This window comes from Porites lutea, chromosome 3 (assembly GCF_958299795.1).
Source record: "Porites lutea chromosome 3, jaPorLute2.1, whole genome shotgun sequence".
Taxonomy (NCBI): Eukaryota; Metazoa; Cnidaria; class Anthozoa; order Scleractinia; family Poritidae; genus Porites; species Porites lutea.
In genome coordinates, this window is record NC_133203.1 from 2,120,931 (window position 1) to 2,144,289 (window position 23,359).

General features: G+C 39.8%; 1 protein-coding gene and 2 long non-coding RNA genes across 3 annotated transcripts; all 3 read left to right on the forward strand.

Moving 5' to 3' along the window:
- The first annotated feature begins 1,704 nt into the window (after positions 1–1,704).
- LOC140930054 (uncharacterized) lies at positions 1,705–17,757 on the forward strand. The gene is made up of 25 exons (XM_073379710.1): positions 1,705–1,819; positions 2,096–2,218; positions 2,804–2,926; positions 3,718–3,843; positions 4,872–4,994; positions 6,312–6,437; positions 7,426–7,548; positions 7,825–7,950; positions 8,270–8,395; positions 9,220–9,345; positions 9,614–9,739; positions 10,316–10,441; positions 10,664–10,789; positions 11,488–11,604; positions 12,290–12,415; positions 12,683–12,808; positions 13,258–13,383; positions 13,666–13,791; positions 14,141–14,257; positions 14,531–14,656; positions 14,898–15,014; positions 15,483–15,608; positions 16,061–16,171; positions 16,708–16,827; positions 17,588–17,757. The coding sequence occupies exons 1-25, from the start codon at positions 1,705–1,707 to the stop codon at positions 17,755–17,757; spliced, it is 3,123 nt and encodes a 1,040-aa protein (XP_073235811.1).
- A 1,660-nt stretch (positions 17,758–19,417) lies between these two features.
- Positions 19,418–21,854, forward strand: LOC140930178 (uncharacterized). The gene is made up of 5 exons (XR_012164823.1): positions 19,418–19,530; positions 20,671–20,796; positions 20,941–21,066; positions 21,186–21,311; positions 21,735–21,854. It is a non-coding gene; the product is annotated as an uncharacterized lncRNA (long non-coding RNA).
- Positions 21,855–22,354: 500 nt separating this feature from the next.
- On the forward strand, positions 22,355–23,331 carry LOC140930181 (uncharacterized). Its single transcript, XR_012164826.1, has 3 exons — positions 22,355–22,471; positions 22,645–22,770; positions 23,210–23,331. It is a non-coding gene; the product is annotated as an uncharacterized lncRNA (long non-coding RNA).
- Positions 23,332–23,359: the final 28 nt, after the last annotated feature.

Genomic DNA, 23,359 nt, shown 5'->3' on the forward strand with positions numbered 1-23,359 from the left:
TGGAACTTTTTAAAACATCTTTCTGTTTTACATAATATACGCATGTACGAATGATTTACCCTAGTGTTTTCGGTTATTTAAGAAATGTGATTGTCAAGTAGACGTCCTTTCGCCGCGGCGTTTAATCGCCCTATACGGAAGTTATAGTAGCGGTTGGAGTAACCGTGGCTAGTCTTTAAAACCACCGGAGACTTTTTATAATGATATTTTCCACGTCCGCTGGATCTAAAGGGGTTGAGGGGAGACTGAGACAGGGCGGATTAAAGGAAAGGCATCAGGTCTCGTTTGGAAGCAGAGGCTTTAGGTAATGCGAAGTGGCCCATTGCCAGCCACGGTTAATAGATGGCACTAATACAGTGCGCATGTACTTGCTCATTTCTGGGGGTGAAGGAGTAGGGATGGCAGGGACGCTAAATTCTGAGTTAAGGCAGCCTTATTTAATGCAGTAAAACTTCCTTGTTTTCAGCTGTCGGCATTGTATGTTCAGGTCCTTGTGACGCGAATGCTACATGTCTAAATGTAAATGGCACTGCGACTTGTGTTTGTGTCAATGGTTACGTGGGCGATGGCTTAAACTGCACAGGTGAGAACATGCCCGCACTTAATGTTTCATTCTGTTGGTCATTATTCATTTATTGCAATATCTATCATTTTGTCTCTGTGTGATGACTAATAATACACGCTAAATACTTTTAAAAACCGCGTTACTTTGGTGCCTCAAAAGGGCTTCTTCCAAACGAAAACGTAATAGAAACGACTATAACAAAAACAACAACAAAACAAAACAAAACAAAACAAAAACAAAAAGTTAAGTCCAAGATATCCTTGTGTAGTATTCAATGGGCAGTATCCCGCCATGTAATGTAAAGGAACATTGTGATTAATTGTAGCTTGTGATTGTGAGAATTTAATCCCGCTAAATATTGACCACTGAAATTTTTAGGCAGTTGAGCAGCAACTCCTCCTTGACGAATTCTTGTTTCTCAAGCGACTGGGATGGTCGAATAGGAGCAAAAATCAAAATCCCAAAAAATCCTTGGCCGAGGGCTTCCAACAAAACCTAAAAAAATCCGTGGACCAAAAATTACCCCTCAAAAATCCTATTCCGAATTTCCGAGCCTTAAAAAGGTCCAGAAAACATTAAATGATGTAACACGTTGTACTTTATCTGGTTGTGCTTTATTGACAGAACTACGCGGCCGGGTTATTGTTTTGGATACCCAAAAAGTCCGTTATTAAATCAAGCCACCTAAAAATATACCTGCCAAATTTCCTACCCAAAAAATACCGGAATTGAAAATTTCAAAACCCCCCCAAAAAACCTTCGATCATCCCCGTCACTTGAAATCTGGATTACCCCCTGGGATGAAAAAAAGGAAGTATGGAGTTTTTATCTTGCTATTAATTTACTCATTTAGATGAAGACGAATGTACAACAGGCAGTTCACAATGTCATCCTGATGCTCTCTGCACCAACACTGTGGGGTCTCACTCGTGTGTGTGTAAATCGGGCCTTATTGGTGACGGCAAGACTTGCATTGGTAAGTAGTAAAGTGAACCGAGTTAGAGCTTGCTTACCTTAGTTTCCAGTTCATATCCGAGATAATATATAGTATACTGCATGAGCTTCGAGGCCTTCTTGAGAACCGAGCGCGTAGCGCGAGGTCATTATTTTCAATTATAAGATCAGTGACGGAGGAATTAATGGATTTGTTGCACATGTTCATTGTTTTAGAACCATTCGGTCATTTTGTGGTCAGTGAAGTGGTTCAGGAAGTGCAGTTATTAAAAATTTTAACCGATCCAAAACAACAGAAAAGTGTGACAATTAAGCCATCCCACAAACACTTTTGGCAATTTTCAGTTAGACTACCATGGCAATATTATTTTAATAAGGGTTATACACTGATGCTAGTGTTGAAGGGACAAATGAACGCATATGTTGCCTGCAGAATAAAGGCCAAATTCAGGTTCAGTATGAGGAATTTTGAGGTCATTTAGCCAGCTAGAAGTGCGTGTACTTTCTGGTGAATAAAGAGCAAGAAATCTGTTTGATTCTAGTCGGATTAACGAGATACCACGCGTTCATTTGCAGACACAAATGAGTGCGCTTCAGAACAGAATGAATGTGATCCCAACGCACTATGTTCAAATACTTATGGGAGTTATGTTTGCCGCTGCCTAAAAGGATTCCAAGGTGACGGTCGGACCTGCCAAGGTAAACCCTTTTTATGTTTATTCGTGGACGCTTATGCACCGGTTAAGCATTACCAGAGCAGGCGGATTAAGCATTATTGGAATGGGCAGCTAGCCATACCCATTCTAGAACAACCGACGAAAAAGAACTTCCTGGTATACAAAAAATAACAGCATTCGCTCTGGACAAGTGCTTTATGCCAGAAATAGAATTTTTACAACCCCCAGTTTTTCTCATGAGAGATCGTCGGGATCAAGCGTTTACTCTAACGGCCGGCTGGTCTTGTTTTTCTAGAGGGTGGGCGCCGGGGGTTAAAAGGTTGGATCATTACGATCTTACGGGAAAATGGAGCATTGTAAATAACTATGTAAGAAACTTTATTTCAAGATAAAACAGTGATAAAACTTGAGCGCGTAATGTAAGTGAATTTGTGTTAGTTCTTCAAGAGTTTATAGTATTGAAGCTTCCAGTTCTACTGTTTCTAATAGTTACGTTTTGGTACATAACATTAGAAAGTTCAGACCTAATTATTGTATGATTTGTTGGCTGGTCGCATTCAGTCCTGAGATGTGAAATGGTTAAATCTACCTTTTAATTTTATTACAGACATAAACGAGTGTACCGATGGATCAGCTGATTGTGGGCCTGGAGCTGAGTGTATAAATTTAAACGGAAGCTTTGCCTGCCAATGTCGAGCAGGATTTCAGGAAGCGGGAAACAATTGTACAGGTGCGTGTTTTATACGGTCTAAGCTCCCGTAAGCTGCCACCTTGGGAATTCATAAAAATAGTCCTAACTAGACTGTTCGTTTTACGAGAATGTGCGACCACTTGATAAACTGAGCTATTGAGGGAGTCGGTTGCGAGAGCTTTTAGAAGAGGCATGGGGTTAACTAGATAGCCACAGTTTCTCTTTTGTATTACCAATTCCAGTAATGTTTCACTCTATATATTTTGAACAAATGATTATTAGCATTTTTTGCACATTTGTTTGTCCATTCTTTCCTTTATTTTTTCATCACCTGTGGCCTTTTTGCTTCCAACATGTCACATTCTTTTTGCATCTTGTTATAAGAGCTCTCTCTTTTGTTCGCCATTTGCTCAGAAGTCGACTCGCATAATTTCCTGACACTTTTACTCTGTAGTCGCATCATAATTCTCTCTCAAGGTGAACCTTTTGCTCGCCAAGCAAATAAACGTTGCCACTTCAGTGTTTTCGCTAACAAGTCAGCTCTTTTCTTCTATTTGCTGCAGGTAATTACAAAGCAATCATTGCAAGTACTTAGTAATCACAGCTTTTGGTCATTTCTACTCTTCGCCGATTTTCTTTCCATTGAGTTTTGTTTGCTTTCAGTTTAGTTTCCTTGCGAGACCGTTGTATTTTCAACTTAACACATCAACTGCAACCTGGAACTGAAATGATAATGAAATCAAAAGTAGGGCCTGTTTTTTGACAACGAGTCTCAATTTTTGTAAGATAGATCCAGAAACTAACAAACGATTCTCATGTCATTGTTTCAGATATCGACGAATGCGAGTCGTCGTTGTCAAATAATTGCAGTATCAACGCTTTATGCACCAACACTGAAGGGTCATATATTTGTCGCTGTAGGAAGGGATACGAAGGAGATGGAAGAAATTGTGAAGGTTAGTATATAATATATATATAACTCAAGTAATAGATTCTATTGTTTACAAAGAAACTCTCTCGCGGATTGGGGGGTGGGGGGAGTACCGCTGATAGTTTGAGATCCTGAGCTTATTTAAGAGTTCAAGGCATTTAAAATTATAAAACTGGAAACAGTCATTTGTTTAAACGAATTTTTAAGAATTCATAAGTGTTCGTGGGTAAACAAATTACAAATTACAATTTATAATTAGTTTTAAAAAAAACCTAAAATACCCATTCTATGTGAAACAACAACTACTGTTTTAAGCTAAGAATAATCGCTTTGTTGTTTCTTCATAAAAAAATGATAACCCTCAGGGCAAGTTCGTATAAAAAAATAAACCCTGTTTAGGAAGGTGAGGCCAAATAAACTATCATACCATGTCTCAACATGTCTGTCAGGGACATGACGTATGTGCCAAATAAAGACGGGCATCCCCGATCGGGTCATTATCATTATCTTACATAACCATTAACCTAGAATCATTGAGATAGAATTCTTTTATGATGTCCTTCTTTACTAATTCAAAGTAGACAGACTGCAAATCATCTTAGTTGCTAAAAAATATATATCTACGTGTCGCAACTGTTCATCAGTAGGATGCCTAAAATGCGTGCAACTAATCGCGCCAAGTAAGATGACGTTTTCAGGCTATTTTTGTCTTTTGAGCGAGTTGAGTTCTGTTATAACTGATGTTCAACGTTTCCTTCGAAGAAATATTCCTTAGTCTCAAATAGGCCATATTCGTATTCTCCGACGACTCTGTGACGAGATACTTCTTAGCATGATTTCTAGTTTTTGACACGGTTGGCGGTCAACATTTTCGAGCGAGAGAAAGTTCTTTCTTCATTCCCCATTCTTTTATTCATTGGAAAATGGTCAGAGCTGCTCAGGGATGGCCATTAACGACTTATTATCTATTATTTCATTCTTCGTTCTTTCATTCTTTTGTTTGTTTTATATTTTTCATCCATCCTATTTCCATTTAATCATTTCCACGTTCAGATGTTAACGAATGCACTGACGTCATTGCCTCGTGTGGACTTGGAGCTGAATGCATTAACTTGAATGGAAGTTTTGATTGTCGATGCCGAGAAGGATTCCAGAAGATTGAAGACAATTGCGCAGGTCATACCACAGTCATCCCAGTCATACTTCCTGTTTATTTTTCATATAAACCGAGGGAGATCTGGGTACAAATATAGATATAGTTTTTTTTTCATATTCTATGCTAACACAAGTTGTACGCAATCACGTAAAACTAGAGACCTTTAGATTCGAATACAAGAACAACTGCTAGTACGAGATTTGACTTTAAGTTTTTTTTTGCGTACTGTATTCTAAAAAAATAGGCATCCCGGAAAGCTTCATTGTACGTTTTTTCTCCAGAAAGGTTACCACTGTTATCTTTATTGAAGGAGGTAAGCCCTCTCCCGGTCGCAAAATGACAAAAACCTCTAACATTTGATAACTTGTTTGCGCCACCACGACATTTTTGCAAAAACTCGTAGTAGAATGAGGATGGCTATCATGTTTTTCCTCCAAGATGACGCTGGTTCACACGCAAGCGCTGATTAGTATTGAGGAAATCTTGTACTTGTAGACTTCCTGGTCCTAGAATCTAATGGTCTCTCCTATTGGGAAACCACGAACTAACGAAATCCATTTGAGAAACATACTGTTATAATGAACGATATTCTTCACTTCAGTTATAGTAGGAGAATTTTCATTGATATGCTGCACCTCTATGGCACACGCGGGGAACACTAAGATATGGGCGAAAATAATTTCCGCGTATGCGAAGAAGTGCAGCATAACCGGGTTTTCGTCGCTGAGGGGAGGAGGGGGGGGGGGGGGGGGCAAAAAACGCAAGTATATATGCCCTCTCGGGGCATGAACGCATAGAAAAGCGATCTGAAAAGTGATCCTGATGTTGGCAAAACATTTAAATACCACGCTCAATACCCAGGGGTAATGCAAGGGTCCCAGGAGGGAAAACGTGCTAAATTATGGGGCCCGCGTGCCCATTTAGGAGCAAACATATCAATGAAAATAGTAAAATATACCTAAGAGCACTCTGATAAAATGAACAATAGAATCTTTTAAAACAAATACATATCATGCACAGTTCCTTGGCAACTCGCTATAACGAGTTTCCAATGAAAGTCTTTTTTCACCCACTTTTTCACCCAAACAAGATTCCCTGAGTTGCCCTCGTGCAGCTAATTTCTTTTGCCTCTCGTTTAACTAATTAAAATCCGAAATTTAAATTTTAATCTCATGTCTGACAGATAACCACGAACCACACAGTCAACGACGTTATTAATCATTATTTTACTGTTGTTGGAGCGAAGGATCCCAGGGGTGGGGGTCTGTTTGGTAAGGTTTACGACACATCTTAATTGTGGGATGTTCAATACTTTGATCAATTCTTCTTTACGACAGATTTTGACGAATGTCAGTCGCAAGACACTAACAATTGTAGTGTAAATGCGCTGTGCACAAACACAGAAGGCTCGTATGTATGCCGTTGCCAGAAAGGATATGAAGGGGATGGAGTTATTTGTGGAGGTAAACACTTCTAATGACATGTGTCAATGATACAAAAACAACTCCAGAGCCGAGGACATCATTAGTAGATTACGCAAAAAGATAACTATTATTGCTAGAAGCACCTAGTGAAAATTTGCGTGTGATAGGTGCTGTAAAATTCCTCAGAACTAAGTAGTACACTACCGCGCGTATAGGCCATTTCCTAGTTACACCAAGCCTCTGTTTCATAGCGAGGCTGAGTGCGAAGCTGATGATATGAAAATGACTTTTTTATTCTCATGCAAATTAAACTCATTTTCACAAGAAAGGGTTTGCACTTAGCCTCGTTTTCGAAGTAAGAGTTTTTGGGATTCGGAAATGGCCAATTGACCAATCAACGTTAGTAGGAGGACACAAATTAGCCGCTAGATTAAAATGGAATACCTACAAACAACTGGGGATATTAACATGAGGACACCTTCAAACTATGGAGAACATCAACAGTACCTCGTGCACGCAACATTATACCCAACTAAACCCTTTTTAGAGAAGAGACGTGTGACGTCGCAAAAATTCTTATGTGTGATATTATGCGATTGGTTAGCAGAAAGAATATTAGCCTATTATTATCAGTCTGTTATTACAAATTGTTAAGAAGATATTAGTACCGGTTTGCTTTGAGGACTCCATACAAATCCGTCTAAAATTGTATTGGATCGTAACGTTAACGATTCAGACCATACTTTTAACTATTCTCACTGAGTCATCGGAGCGTAACGTTGCTTATATCTCCGCACCAATTTGCACCAAAAGCTGATTTTAGCAAGTGAACATTTTTCATCTTTTTCTTTCTGCGTATCCCAACCAATCCCATTGAATTTCACAAATTTAGTTATTGTGACGTCATCACTTCTATTCTCTATAATTGTACTACAGTTACTAGTTGTGGTCGATAAAGTTGATAAGTTTGAGTGCGCGCAAGATTTATGTACAGCCCATTTCTTGTCTTAACTCTTTCCCAACTTAGATACAGATGAGTGTGCTAATGCTGAGGCAGTGTGCGGACTTGGAGCTGATTGTATTAACTTGAACGGAAGCTTTGATTGTCGTTGTCGGTCGGGATTTCAAAAGACTGGAGAGAACTGCACAGGTCTGTCAATCAATTAGCCACCCCTGAGTTAATCATTCATATATCCACCATCAGTGTAATGAGCTTGATTTTTCCCGTTGAATCTTGCGTCTGTGAATAAATACACGATTGCCGTCAGTAATAAAATAGTCGATTAGTTTCACAGGAAATTCAACAGTCATTCGGTTAGTCCATCCGTTAGGCATTGTTTCTGTTGACTGATTATGTTATTTTGTTTTGTTACTAAAACACTGATTTACACTTTCTAACTATCATGACTGTATTTCTTTCTTATAGATATCGACGAATGTCAGTTCCAAGATATTAACAATTGTAGTGTAAATGCGCTGTGCACAAACACGGAAGGCTCATATGTATGCCGTTGCCAGAAAGGCTACGAAGGCAATGGTGTTATTTGCAGAGGTAAATTTGGGCGTTTCGTCCGAAATGTTATGCCTGCAGACTCACCTACATTTAATTCAGCTCTATACTCAGTGAAACAATGACCCATGTCACACCTCTTCTTATATCAAGTACATTTTTTAAAAATTATTTTTAACCTACTGCTAAAGAAAATTTTTCTATGTGTCTTTGCTTACAAATAAAAAATGAGAAGCTTTTTTCGTCACTTATCTATATATTCTTTGGGGATAGGTTCCCCCATATTCAGAATTCAGAGCTCAGATTGATGATTTTAAAGTACGGATGTGATAAGTATCCCTCAAACTTATTTACATTGTAGATACCGATGAATGTAAATTACCCGAGTCAAACAACTGCGATGAAAACGCGCTGTGTACAAATACAGCGGGCTCCTATGTCTGTCGATGTAATGAAGGATACACAGGAAATGGAACATTTTGTCAAGGTAATTATGTAAAATGTGGTACAATCTTCTTGTTTTGGTTTTTGCTAAAAATGAATAGTTTTAACAGAATACTCACTAATCCATCTTCAGTGCCGTATTACCGGTGTTATATTTTGGAAGGGCGATGTGTGCGAGGGGACATATTTTATGTATTAATGTAAAATGAAGTTCTAGATGTGCGTCACCGCAGTCAAACGTCTTAAGCATTTTCTTGTTTTATTTACCCGTTGCAATGAACGTTTGTCGGTTCCAGTTTTATCCTTGGTTAAATTTTATTTTCCATTCTTTCAAACTTATTATCGTACATTATCATACCCCAAACAGAGGAAAATATATATATTAAACCAAGGGTCTTGAACCACAAAATAATCTGTACGTACTTACTCAAAAGTGGACGCGGATTTCAAATACCGACCGTTTCCTGGAGGTGCTAGGAATTTTACCGGTACTCATAACAAAAGATGTGGTAAAGAAAATTGCAATTTTTCGCGAACGGAACCTTTTTTTGGGGGGGGGGGGGGGGGGGGGGGGGGTAATAAGGCGATAAAAAAAAAAAAAAGAAAACAAAAAGAAAAAGAGAATGCGGAAGTTCACCCTTCCGGGCGAGTTTAATAAAGCTTCAGTTTCAATACCCACACCGCAGCGCACGAACAGAAGCACCTCGAATATCGTGACCCCTGTCCACCTACCTCTCCACTAAGCCAACATTTTGCGCTAAGTGAGTTTTAATGTTGGCTTAGGGGAGGGGTAGGTGGGCAGTTACCTAGAAACGTATAATGATCCCTTAATGAATAATTAAAAGGGTTGAATACCTGCTGTTTCAGATATTAATGAGTGTGAACGAGCAGAGACGAACGATTGTGACTCCAACGCTCTATGCACTAACACTGAAGGCTTCTATATATGCCGCTGTTTGAGGGGTTACCAAGGAGATGGCAGATACTGCACAGGTGAAGTTTGCGTTAATAATATGATGACCCTGTCAGTTAATAAAGCAAAATAAACTGGTTTGTTAACTAGGACCCGCGCTTTTATTCGTTAGATTATTGATTTGAATATCTAATTTCGGACTCGAAACGTTACTGGAACTTTCTAGAAAGGGGCTTCAGTTTTTGTAATCATTTTTACGGTTTCACTCACGTACTAGTGCCCTAGTACAGAGTGTTGAACTTACTCCTTTGTTCACGTTTTACTGTCCTGTATTTGATTTTGTTACAGATGTCGATGAGTGTGCAAGCCCTGAAACAAACGAATGCCACAAAAAAGCAACGTGTTCAAACTCTGAGGGCTCGTACGTTTGCAGCTGCCCTGAAGGTTATAGCGGTGATGGCAGAAACTGTGCAGGTAAAATGGGGAACCGGTGCAATATAGCCAGGGACCGCGAAGTAAAACTTGCAATGGGGTGGGGAGGCGGGGTTACGGGGGAGTAATTTGGGGGGGGGGGGGGGGGTGTAAGGGGATATTCTCCTCCGGGAAATGTTGAAATAAAGACTCTCGTAACGTAAATCGAATTCCAGCATTTTGAGGTGTTGAAGACCTGCCGGCCCTCCTTCCCCCACCCCAGGCTCCGCAGTCCCTGATAGCTAATAAGATAACGTGGCGCCTTTATAAAGAGAGATCATTTGATTCTATTATTAAAACATATCGGTTACTATTTTTTTAAACCTAAAGCATCTTGACTGTACTATTTTCCTTAAATGTCTTTGAGAAATAAATTTCCTTATGGACGAGCGAATGTGGAAAGTAAATCGAAGACTGACTCCTGATGTTTCAGGTCATTATTCAGCACCTTCACATTACCGAACTTATTATCATGTTTACTGTGTTTTCACAACCTTGAAGTACAAACTGACGAAAAAACTGTTAGAAATTGTTATATAGGAATCCTTCTTCCTTTTTTTTGTTTATTTTTTCGTTTAGACAATGATGAATGCGCATCTTCTGAAGCAAACCAGTGTCACCTTAATTCCTTATGCACCAATACTGAAGGCTCCTATGTTTGCCGCTGCCTCAGAGGATACGTGGGCGATGGTCTTAGTTGTGCAGGTATGTTCGTAAAATACATAATAAACTAATTTAGTGAATGTTTTTTTTTGGAATATCTCTGCTCGTAAGCACTTGAATGTCGAGAACATTTTCCGACAGTAAAATGGGCAGTTGAATGTCTCGTTTCCTGGCAGTTTGGCAGTTGTAGCAATTTGTCTATAGCGGTGGTTTATTTCTTAGTTTATTGAAATAAGCTAAAGATGTTTTTTTCCTTGTTTGCAGATATTGATGAATGTGAAAGATCTGAAACAAACGAGTGCGACTCTAACGCTCTATGTAACAACACTGATGGGTCATATGTCTGTCGATGTAAGCAAGGTTTTGAAGGGGATGGCCGAAACTGCACAGGTCAGTGATTATATATATAAATGGCATCATTTAAAAGTTAACATTTGGGACGATAGCTTCCTTCATTTTAAAAGGTTGTTCATAAGGAGAAAGGTGACAGTGACGAAAATACTTACACAAAATTTAGCCTGCATAGCTTGTGTCCCGTCCCTCCCCAGCCCCCAAGCGGTTTTCGGGCAACTTTTCTCGATCCGCCTTCCCTACTCTCTTGGAGCCTGGAACAGACTGAACCAAGCCTTGTTTGTTTCACTTACGGAAATGTTTATCCCATTTAACAAACTAGAAGCCACCGAATGGTTTTTTAACACCTTGATAAAACAAATATCGCAACTATCCTCTTTAATGATGTACCACACTTTCCTTTGCTTTGCCCTTTTTTTTGGTTAAATGTTATATTATTTTTTTTTTTTGGCCCAAAATATATATTGAGTTTTCTCGACTTATATATGTTGTGGTTCAATTTATACTTGGTTTAAATGTTATTTCCGTTTGTTTTTGGGCATGTTAATGTATGGTAATGAGTTCGGAACAACGAAAGATCAAATTTAAACCAGGGAAAAACGTGAACCGCAACAATAATACATAATTCAAATACAAGTTAAATACAGAATGTAAAATATCCAAGAAAACAAATCTTTGACTCCTGTTTTCAATTCATTTTGCTTAACATTTTATTTTCAATCATCGTTCTCTTTCAGCTGCTGTGATTGGCTGTTCGCCATCATGTGATTCAAACGCTATGTGCCAGGAAGGTGGTGAAGTTCCCGTATGTGTTTGTAACCCTGGTTACCAAGGTGACGGACACAACTGTACAGGTCTGTCAAAGAAACATCATTCTGACATTATTTAATACATCAATCGTGAGTCGAAGAGTTTCACCTTGTGTTCACACTGAGAAATGAGTGGAGAAAACGAAGGGCCCCATATGTTTTGCGGATACACTGAATTCGACTTGCCGGTCTAAATATCAGATGAAGCACTTTGTCGAAAGTTGGATATTGCTCTGAAGGGATCAATAATTATTGACGAGATTCAAAGCTAACCTATTAATGGTGCGCAATATTTCGGTTAATTGTAATATCTGAATTCAGAACCACTTTGTTTTCTCTTAATGAATTATTAACGTCTGTGGGAAAACCGTCTTATCCAAGCAGTCCGTTCTTTGTATAGTCCTCTTCACTCTTGATGTTTAATTTTGGTCAAATAAAATTGCTAAATGATCACTGCGTCTTTCAATAACTCACTAGATGGCTGCCGTTAATCATAGTTACCACAACAACCAACAAACCTTAAAAAAGAAAAAATATATATTGCGACGGACTGTACTAGCCACGACCCCTTGACACCGAAAATAAAAAGTATGTTTCCTTAGACGTCCGCCGTGGTAAGCGACGGTAGCAAAACACGAACCGATGGTTGAACAGAGTTTCCGCGTTAATGAAAGGACCAGTAAGTTTTTAGCGAGGTACTTCAAATCCAGAATCATTTTGTTTTTTTTAGATATTGATGAATGCGCTTCTTCTGAAACAAACCAATGTGACCCCAACTCTCTGTGTACCAATACTGAAGGCTGGTATATTTGCCGCTGTTTAAGAGGATATCAGGGAGATGGACTGAATTGTTCAGGTATCAACTAAATCACAAAGGTGTCAGTTGTCATGGTAATTGATTCTGGTTTAATCCTACTCTGGCTCCAATAACTCAGCCCTAGGATCGGCTATTCGAAATTGCTGAAAACTAGAGGAAAGACATTTCCTAGTCACACGTCGGGAAAGCGTGACGTGACTTTCAAAGTCTTTTCCCAAAATCCCAAGCATCTGGTTTAGCAACACTAAGTCTAATTACACATGTAAGAGATCTGCTCAAAAATCCATGTCTTTTCGTTTGTTATAGACATTGATGAATGTGAGACAGCTGAATCAAACGAGTGTGATCAAAACGCCTTGTGTACCAATACTGAAGGATCTTATGTTTGCCGATGTAAGAGCGGTTTCCAAGGCAACGGAAGGAATTGCACAGGTGAACATCTTAGAACATCGGCTCTGTTATATTTGACATCCTATAATCGAGCATATTAGGGGCACACAAACCAGAAAAGAATAAACGCGTACAATAACCTTTGAACGCATAGGTCAACAAAGTATATGAGTGATGTGATCTGACTGACAACAAAAGATATTTTCTGATAGTTTTTTAGCTAGCTGACTTGACAAAGATTCGGGACTTAATGATATCTGTGACATGCTGCGGACTTCTTTGACGATTGGAAGTAGAAGTTGCGCCTTTTGCTAGCAGTTAACTGTAACAGTTGTGGTTGTCTATAACTAAAGAGAACTTACTGGAAAAAAAAAAACTCTGTTCAGTTTGAATTATCGTACCTTGCTGTAAAAGCTTCCGAAATTGACAAGAAAGGTATTGATTGAAATTAGCACTCTATCGGCGTAATTTATTTTTTTATTCTTTTTTAGATACTGATGAGTGTTCGTCCTCCGTGACAAACGAGTGTGACCCTAATTCCTTGTGTACAAATACCGAAGGCTCATATATCTGTCGTTGTTTGAGGGGGTTCCAGGGCGATAGTCTGCAATGTGAAGGTACTAAAACCCACTTTGTTTGTTACTTTAATACGAGCTTCTAACTTTTTAAAAACTTTGTTCGTCTCGCCGGGTTCAAGCCGTCACCATACCAACTATGACTGGCTTATTCTCTCTAAAATGTCTGAAAGTACCCGCTTCTTAGAGGGGCACTGTTGTTATCGGTGTTATTCAGAAGTGAATAAGTACCCTAGTAATAGAGGGCAAGTGTACCAATATAGTTGCTGTAAATTCTTCGTCAGACTGTTTTAAAGGACATTGATTTTAACCGTTCGATTGCAGACGTGGACGAATGTTCATCTCCTGACAGCAACGAATGTGATCCAAACGCTCTTTGTACAAATACGGTAGGATCGTACGTCTGCCGATGTAAAAAAGGATTTAGCGGCGATGGAAGAAACTGTACAGGTAAAGTTCTTATTTTCTCTTCGCTGGCTATTGAACGCGTTCGAAAACAGGATGAAACACGTCTTCTCGTGTTTGATATGTCGTTACGTTAACTCATTCACTTTTGAATATGTTGTTCTGAAACTACTGTGTGTTAACTGCCACCACTAAAATAGTATCTTCCTGAAATTTCATTTGCAAATATTAAACCTGGTAATATGAAACTTCTTTCCGAATTGGACCTGCGATTGAAAACGTTAAAAGATTTAATACAAAAGCAAAAACAGTTTCCTTTTGACCAACAGAATATAGAATATTGCTTTCATGTTTGTTAGTTCTTACATCCTCTATTCTTTCTGCATCCTTTTAGCTGTTGTTATAGGCTGCGCGCCATCCTGTGGTCCGTACGCAGTTTGTCAGGATAACGTTGGGGTTCCTGTTTGTGTTTGCAATCCTGGTTTCCAAGGCGACGGATATAACTGCACAGGTTTGTGTAAAAAGTTTTCGAGTTTCGGGATTAAACAGTCGAAGCTACTTTTAAATTGACACTCTCACGAAGTGGCCATAAATGGAGCTGACTTTTCTGGGGAACTGCCCACCTACCCTTTCCCTAAGCCAACATTTTGCCCTAAGTGAGAGGTAAGTGTTAATGTTGGCTTAGGGGATGGGTGGGAAGGCAGTTTCCCAGAAACGTAGAATGATCCTACTCTTTCTAGGGTTTTAAATCACTTTTGAAATTTAACTTTTCCTTTGGCTTCAGACGTTGATGAATGTGCCACCTCTCAGTCGAACGAGTGTGACCTCAACGCCTTGTGTACAAACACCGAAGGGTCCTATGTATGTCGCTGCCGGAGAGGATTTGAAGGGGACGGAAGGAACTGTACAGGTATACACAATAAACCCGTCTATGAGACGACATTTAATTTCAGTCAGTAACCTCAAGAGAGTCTCAATGCCCCAACAGGAGTCAAACCTGTCACCGTGTGTTTACTAGTCCAGATACTCTACCTGTAAGCTTCAGATGACTTGTGTAAACAAAGGCCACTGAAGTGTCAATTTGTCAATTTGTCAGTGGCATTTTCGCAATGACATAAAATGTGATGGCGTCTTCACTTCTACTTTTTTAGAGATTCCGGTCACCTGCTCGCCACCTTGTTCTTCAAAGGCACAATGTCAGCAAGGCGCCGGTGGACCGAGGTGTGTCTGTCGCCCTGGTTACCAAGGAGATGGATACAACTGCACAGGTAAAGTCAACTTAAGACTGAGTGCCCCCCTAAATTTCAACATGAAAGGTGAAATTTATCTCTTTGCCGATGTACCGTATTTCCTCGAATAAGCGCCCAGGCGCTTATTGAAAATTTCCCAATTTTAATCAATGGGGAGGGGGGGAAGGGGGGGCGCTTGTCAAGTTTGCACACACAGTAACTCTACAGGCACATGGAGATAGAATTAAATGGAAGTGACTTAACGGAAAAGAAACTATTCTCCTGTACTGATTCCACAGAGGCTGAAGCTTAAAAAGTTGTAAATAAATTAGCAATAGAAACAGGTTTTCCTTGTATCCCGACTATTTAAGACAGAGAAGGGGGAGGGAGGAGGGTCCTTGTTTGATATCGTGACCTGGAGGGGTGGGGCGCTTATTAGAGTGTGGGCGCTCATTTGAGGGAATATGGTACCTTACTTTAAGGCTGCTTGTTTCACTCATTTTCCAGACATCGATGAATGTTCAAGGCCTGAACTAAACCCATGCGATTCCAACGCCTTGTGTACCAATGTTGAAGGATCGTTTGTTTGTCGATGTTTGAGGGGATTTAAGGGAGATGGCTTGACGTGTACAGGTAAATTAAACAAATAGCCTACGTGTTGTCGACCCCCCTCCCCCCCCTCCTAGGGGTTTTCACCCCTTTCGTGGGGAAAGAAAAAAAATACATACTGATATCATCCGATTTGATGCTTTGTGGGATAGGTTAAAATCGGAAGACATAAATTTCAGTTAAAAAGTAAATTGTAAACCTTAGCTTTATAGAGAAAGCGTAAAAGACAGTGAAAGTGAATTTTCGAAAGCTGTGCCAGCAAAAACAAACGATCCACAAAGGTGTGTTGTCTATGTGTTTGATAAATCTATTTAAAAGGATGAATTTCTCGTTCGAAAGATTGTTCTTGAATCCTATTCTCTCCTTTTTATCCATGGCCATTACTCCTAGACATTTTACCTAGACTTTCATGTTCGGTTGGATAACTTGAAAGCCAATTCATTTATCCTTTGCATATTTTTTTTTTGTTTTTATAGGAGAAACTGATTGCGACCCTCCTTGTACTGGGAACAGGGCCTGCCTTAATTTCAGCGGAGTTTTCGAGTGTGTCTGCGCAGATGGCTTTACTGGAGAAGACGATTGTACAGGTATCTGCTTCTTTCAGATTTAAGAGGAATCGTTACTCTTCAAAGAAACTTGGCTCTCTTGGTTTGTAGCAAATATTGGCTTATTGCCTCCAACGGTCACAACTGTCTGGAATTCATTTTGGGAATTTAAGATATCACGAAGGCGAATGGTAACGAGAACGCCAATAAAGCATTGTGATTGATCGGCGAAACAACCACTCTGCACGTCTATCAAAAGTTTCTTTATATTTATTTCCCGTCACTTCACGACTAAGACGTATATTATCCTAATGTAATGTTGTATGGAGGAGGCAACCACACGACGACAACTGGAGTCAACGAAGTTGGATAAAACGCCATTTCACTTTATAAGTGACGTTTTCGCCGCCGTAGTCGTTTTAAAATTCCCTTTACTACTTATTGATTGATTGATTGATTGATTTCTTCTTGATTTGCCTAAAGACAGGTGAAAATACGATAACCCTGGCCCCAATATAGTATAAGAACTAACACATTTTTACAATTTTATTACGTTCTGTCTGTCGCACCTTATTCAGACGTTGATGAGTGTGAAGATGAAAATGAATGTGATCCAAACGCCCTTTGTACCAACACTGAAGGATCTTATATTTGTCGCTGCATTCGAGGTTATGAAGGCGACGGCAAATCTTGTAAAGGTATTTTATTTTTTATTCGTTCCATTTTTTTGTAAGGAGCGGACAAAGATCCGATCGATGTTAACTGATTTTCGTTGTTCCATAAAGTACGTGTGCCACCTTCTTTATCCATTTCTAATACAGCCATCTATCAGGGTCTGGAAGGGTATTCCCGGGATCCGGGATTAGACCGAAATACAGTGCGGGATTCGGGAAACGTTACCGGGATATGTGATTTGACTGCTACCAAGGAAGCGGGGTCAGGGTCAGGAAGGGTATTCCCGGGATCCGGGATTAGACCGAAATACAGTGCGGGATTCGGGAAACGTTAACGGGATACGTGATCTGACTGCTACCAAGGAAGCGGGATTTGCAGCCATCTATCAGGGTCGGGAAGGGTTTTCCCGGGACCCTGGATTTGACCGAAATACAGTGCGGGATTCTGACTTCTGTTTGAAACCAAGGATGTTCTCCAGCACTTTCCAGGGTTCTATACCTCCTCGATGATTCATATTTGATGAAAGAACATTTTTGTCCACGTGCATGGGAGCCTTCCACGAAGTACGTTCTTTGGGGTTCGTCACATGTTTCTGGGAAAGATTGCGTGACGAGCCTAAAGAGCGTCTGCGTGGGAGCTATGTGCTTGGTAATGAAACATCGTTCTCCTTAAAATTATTATCAAAGCCCCTTTGTGTTAGGCTAATAGTATATGAGGGAAGCGTTGATCACGGTTAAGCCTAAGTCCATTAAAAAACACTTGCTTGATATTCGCTATTTTCAGCTGTCCAAGGTGACTGCTCGCCGTCTTGTGGTCCAAATGCGTTCTGCGAAAAAGACTTCGGTTCTCCCGTATGTATCTGTGATCCTGGTTACCAGGGTGATGGATTCAACTGTTCAGGTTCGTTCCGGGTCAGTTCAGTATATGTTACAAATACTCCTTTAACTGATTAATAATTCATCAAGAAAATACAAAGGAAATTTAAAATGTTTATTGAGTGTTTAGAAATCAAATGAAAAACTGCTCATTTTTGCATCCTTAATTTCTCCGTCTAAAACCATTTTGTTTGAGAAGTAATATCAAGCATTCGACAGTGTTTCATCACCAGATGAAACACCTCTAAGTTCGTCAGAAATACTCTGCTGCGCGTCGTATTTTCAACTGTCTTCTCGGTTTTTCATAGGTTGATGAAACACTGCGTCTCATGCTTGATATATTACTTCCGTAAACCCTGGATCACTTTTTATCATTGTAACTCACGTAGGTAGTTTAAAATCAATAAGTTGTAGCGCAACGTCATAGGAGATGTTTAACAAACTTTTGCAAAACGACTGATTTAGCTTGCGTTACTACAAACCAACGCGATTTGTATATTCAAAATAATAATTCAAAGTATTTATCGTGATTATGAAAAACAACATCTTTCCTCTTTGCCTTATTACAGACGTCGATGAATGCGCAAGATCTGACGCAAACGAGTGCGCATCCAACGCTCTTTGCACCAATACAGAAGGTTCTTACGTATGTCGCTGTCTGAGAGGTTTTATTGGTGATGGACGAAGTTGTGTAGGTAAGCTGGTAGTTACAGAAGACTGTCTTTCATGAAGTGAATGACGTCGTCCTTAAAGGACTTGTATAAACGTCCACCAACTCGATGGATTCGTTTCCGCTCACTCCTCATGACGAGGCTTTATTACACTCGAGAGCCAGGTTAGTCGTTTTATGGCCGGTGGGTGTCGGTTTGTGGCGACATTTTTCATGGTAGCTGGAGGAAATCTTCGGCCCTCGGCTAGCCTGCGAGCAAGCTCTCCGGTGGAGCCCTTCTTTTTCCTGCCACGCCGCCAGAACGCCCTGGAGAGCTTGCTCGCAGGCTAGCCCCGGCTCTCATTGACAGCCCTCTGAATATCTGGCCATTGAAGAGTTTTATATGCTTTCCCTTTTTTTTCTGTGAACAGATATTGATGAATGTGCAAGTTCAGAAACGAATGACTGTGATCCCAACGCTCTTTGTACGAACACTGAAGGATCCTATGTCTGCCGCTGCTTTAAAGGATATGAGGGAGATGGCAAAACCTGTACAGGTAGATAACGTTTCAATTCACCTCCTTATTGTAAACATAATATTTCGTACTTGAAATATCATGACGACAGTTATGTAACCAAGCTAAGCAGTTGCAAAAGAAAGCCAGAGGAGAAAAATATATCTCTCTGGAGAGAGCACGTGTATGCAGTTTTTGTTAGGTCTGTTGTGCACTTTCGATTTTATCGGCTTGTTGTTTCATATAAGCATGAAACGTAACCTGTTTTGTTGAAGAAAATAGAACGTGATTTCTTGCATCAAAGAAAACAATTTCGCGATAAAATGTGACGCTTATTTATCTGACGCAACAAGTTACGCTACAACTTCATGACATATAACACGCCAATGACTAGCGTCGAAAAAAATGACTTCTTGCTTCGAGAAAAATGGTGACACAGCCCCTTTCACTCTTCATTGCATAGTCCTTGTACAGTGGCCTTCAGTAAATCTCTTTACAGAAGCACGTATAAGGTGCATAAGGAACTTAAAATTTAGATTGGTATAATCTATCTTCCCTAAGTTAGTAGCTTAAAAGAAAAGCTCGTTTGTGATCCCCCCTGTATTGAAGACAAGGTCTGTCAAAATTCTAGCGGAATTATTGAATGTGTCTGTCCAAGAGGGTTTAGTGGTGACGAAAATTGTACAGGTGAGTGGGAGAGTGCATAGTAACCCCCGGGGGGTACTCCCTATAATGACCTGTACGGGGAAGCTCCGCCCAAAGGGGGTACCTTTTCCAGGCTTCAGAGGTACCAAAGGGTAGGGATTTCACTTGTTGAAGTGAATGAAAGGGTGGGGAAATCTGTCATTCCGCTCTGTAAAATGACTTAAAAGGGCTACAGAATGGCCGTGGAAAGAAGAGAAAATTTTCTGGTTTTGTAATATATTCATATTTACATGTAAAAGACAATGCATTTACAGCAGTTAAAAGGGATGTAAAGTTCTAAACTAGGTATGTGAAAAAGGTATTATTTGTTAATAAAAGGTAGAAGAAAGGGGTACCTTTTCTGTCAAAAATGGTATATAAAAGAGTAAGGGGTTGGACCTCAGGGTGGAGCCTCCCTGTATAAAGATTTGTGGAGTATCCCCCTGGAGTAGTAACAGCAGTCTCCAAAGTTAATTTTCACATCATTCATGCACGTAAAACTGGAAGCCTCTGGATTAATTTGTCCCATACTACATACCCTCCCCTCCCCTCTTCTCCAACTGTAGTTTGAAAACTGAGAATTTTTGTCTCGCGTAAAAGTTTGACGCGAGCGGTTAATTTTGTTCATGAGGATCATTAGATCAACAGTATATTGTCTGCACTCTATAGCCCTACTCATCCCCCTAGAATGTTGTTCCTCCTGGAGCGATGTGTTATTATTACGTTTCGTAACTATAATTATAAGCAATGTCTCTAAAATGTTGCGGCCATAAAAGGAAGTCTTTAATCTGATATGACACGAATTTCATAAAACAGTTATGGTGTCAACCAGTGAATTTTTAGGCCGTCGTAATCGTAGTAGTCAAAGAATTTCTCATTGATTTCTTCTGCTGTTGATTTGCTTTAGAATGATTTTACTTGACCCATAAAATATACTAACAACTAGTAAATAATAGCAACAGGTAAACAAAAAAAAGACAATGGAATTAGCGCATAATAGTGCGTAATATTCTACTACCTATTTCACGGGTCAAGTAAAATCACTCTAAATACATGAAGAAAATGCTGTAAATGATTATTATGAATGTATACGACACAGTACACGTTGATACTTTAGCATTATTATAATTGACTTTATTTTAGATATCGATGAATGTGCAAGCGTTGAACTAAATCAATGTGATCCTAACGCCTTCTGTACCAACACGGAAGGATCCTATGTCTGTCGCTGTTTGAGGGGATATCAGGGAGACGGAATAACTTGTTCAGGTATTCCTTTGCATGTTTATTTGTGTGCTCTTTACATATTTCAACTTCACTGGCCAGAAATAACCAAGTAGTTTGTCTTCTTGGTTGGGCCAAAGTAAATTTCTGAAGTTAAAACTGAAGACTTGCGTTTTCTTTGAATTTCAGACACAAACGAATGCGCTGACGAAGGCGCAAACGAATGCGACACGAACGCGTTATGCACTAACACCGAAGGCTCCTACGTTTGCCGTTGCTTTCGGGGATTTGAAGGAGATGGACAAAGCTGCCTAGGTAGTTGTTATTTACATTTTCATTCTCTTATGAATATTTCAACGCGACAGTGATTAGTTGCATACTTTCTTTTAGTTCGTACGTTTTATTTAACTGAAATAGAGTTATTATAATTTCAGACAAGGATGAATGTGCAAGCGGAGAACAAAACGAGTGTGACCCCAATGCTTTATGCACCAACACTGAAGGGTCCTATGTCTGCCGCTGTCTAAGAGGATACGAAGGAGACGGAAAAACTTGTGAAGGTAGGTGCCGTTGAATTCTTGAATCTTGCTTTGTCTACATTCTTCTTTGGCCGAAAGGACTTGAGACTAGGTACTTGGATGGTGTTTTTTCGAATTGCATCATGGGACTGTTATTTGAACGTGCAATCTCATGGTCTATCATGCACTGCAGGCTCTCCAGTTGTTCCTGCGCCTTGACTTGGCCTCAAAATGGCTAAGAGCCCACGTTCGATATATTAAAATTCTAACGTGACTCCGAGGCTATCTGGTCATTTTTCTATATTTCGTTTGGTTTTCTTTGAGAAAAATTTTTTTCTCTTTTGGGAATTACAAGACAATGGAGTAGTCAAAAATTAGCAATTTTAACCCTAAAGCCTCGGAGTCATGTTGGAATTTTAGAAAAATCGAACGTAGGCTATTGACGATGTGGTTTTTCTATTTCAGTTGCGCCCACTGCTTGTGTTCCATCGTGTGGTCCCAATGCGTTTTGCCAGGAAAATGGCGGACCTGTTCCTGCCTGTGTCTGCAATCTCGGTTTCCATGGTGATGGATTCAACTGCTCAGGTTCGTTTCAGTTGAAGCCACCTTTCCCCTTAAATGATTAAAATGTTCAATGTACAGTAAAAACTGTTTTCTTTCCTCATTTCCGGTTCTTTGTTCCGAACTCCAGATAACTCGAACTTTTTTGGATTTCCCTTGAAGGTTCGAGTTATCGGGAGGAAAAGTGCTCGTTTAAAAAACAAAATGCTTTTTGTACCTTATGTAGTCTAGAACCTGAAAATATTCACTGACAAATGCTCCAAACTGATCTCCATACATTTCCTTAAAGAATAAGTTGAGAGAATTTGATAAAAGATCAAAGCATTTTCCCTGAGGTGATCATTTTATTAAATCTAATAACCTTTTCTTTTGATAATGTGTTGATATAGTGAGGAGAAAGTTGACTTTGGTCACTCTTGGGACTTAAAGGGTTTAAGGGGTGAAATTATGATAACATATGGACATCACCATAACCACAATTTAGCTGTCAAACCATTTCTGTTCCTGTTTCGTAGATCTCAATGAGTGCGACAGCCCCCTTGGACACGCTTGTGATCCCAACGCCCTGTGTACAAATACGGAAGGGTCGTATGTTTGCCGCTGCATACGTGGCTTTAAAGGAGACGGTAGAAACTGCACAGGTAAATTCAATTTCTGTTATAAAATTTGCCACTTTAGAAGCTAGAGGAAACTGGAGCCAAAATATGTTCCGCAATTGGTTTTGGATTGTTACTGGGGACGCGCCGGTCAGTTATTGTTTTTTTTTTTTAATATCCAACCTTTTACTTTGTAAAACTGTTCTATACATCCTCAGACACTGATGAATGTGCCAGCTCCCAGTCAAACGAATGCGACCCTAACGCCTTGTGTACAAACATTGAAGGATCCTATATATGTCGCTGTGTGAAAGGATTTAGTGGCGATGGAACAATCTGCGAAGGTAACCAATAGTTGTCAAAGTCTGGTGGTGTTGAATAAAACAGCCGTTTAACATAAAAACATAACTTTCATTTTAGTTTTCGGTTATATATATATTCTAAGCGACAAATCTAAATAGTGAAAAGTATGTTCGCCGCTTTGAAGGCGGTGGGTTGCATTATATTACTAATGAACAATTATTGGATGGGGTTTTGCAATGTCCTGGATAATCAAGGTCGAGGTGAGTGTTATTGTGTCGCACGGAACACAGATTGCTCTAGGAAATCATGCCTTGCGCGCAACTTTAGATTAGTCAGTAATCTGCTAGCCGATGACAAACTAATCTGTAGGTTGCGCGCTGATTTCCAAAATTTACTGTAGGCTTTTAGCCAATGAGAAGAAAGATAGTTAGTACAGTGTATAATAACGTGAAATTTTCAGCATTTCTTACCCGACCGCAGATATTGATGAATGCGCAAGCCCTGAATTAAACGAATGTGGCGAGAACTCCATGTGTACCAACACTGAAGGATCTTATATCTGCCGATGTGTCAGAGGTTATACAGGCGATGGAAACAGTTGCACAGGTACTGCTGTGAGGATGTAACGTT

Coding starts and splice junctions, on each gene's coding strand:
- LOC140930054 (XM_073379710.1), top strand. CDS start 1,705: ATGGATTTGTTGCACATGTTCATTGTTTTAGAACCATTCGGTCATTTT. Junction 12,809..13,257: donor CAACGGAAGGAATTGCACAG/GTGAACATCTTA, acceptor ATTCTTTTTTAG/ATACTGATGAGTGTTCGTCC. Junction 15,609..16,060: donor AGATGGCTTGACGTGTACAG/GTAAATTAAACA, acceptor TTGTTTTTATAG/GAGAAACTGATTGCGACCCT.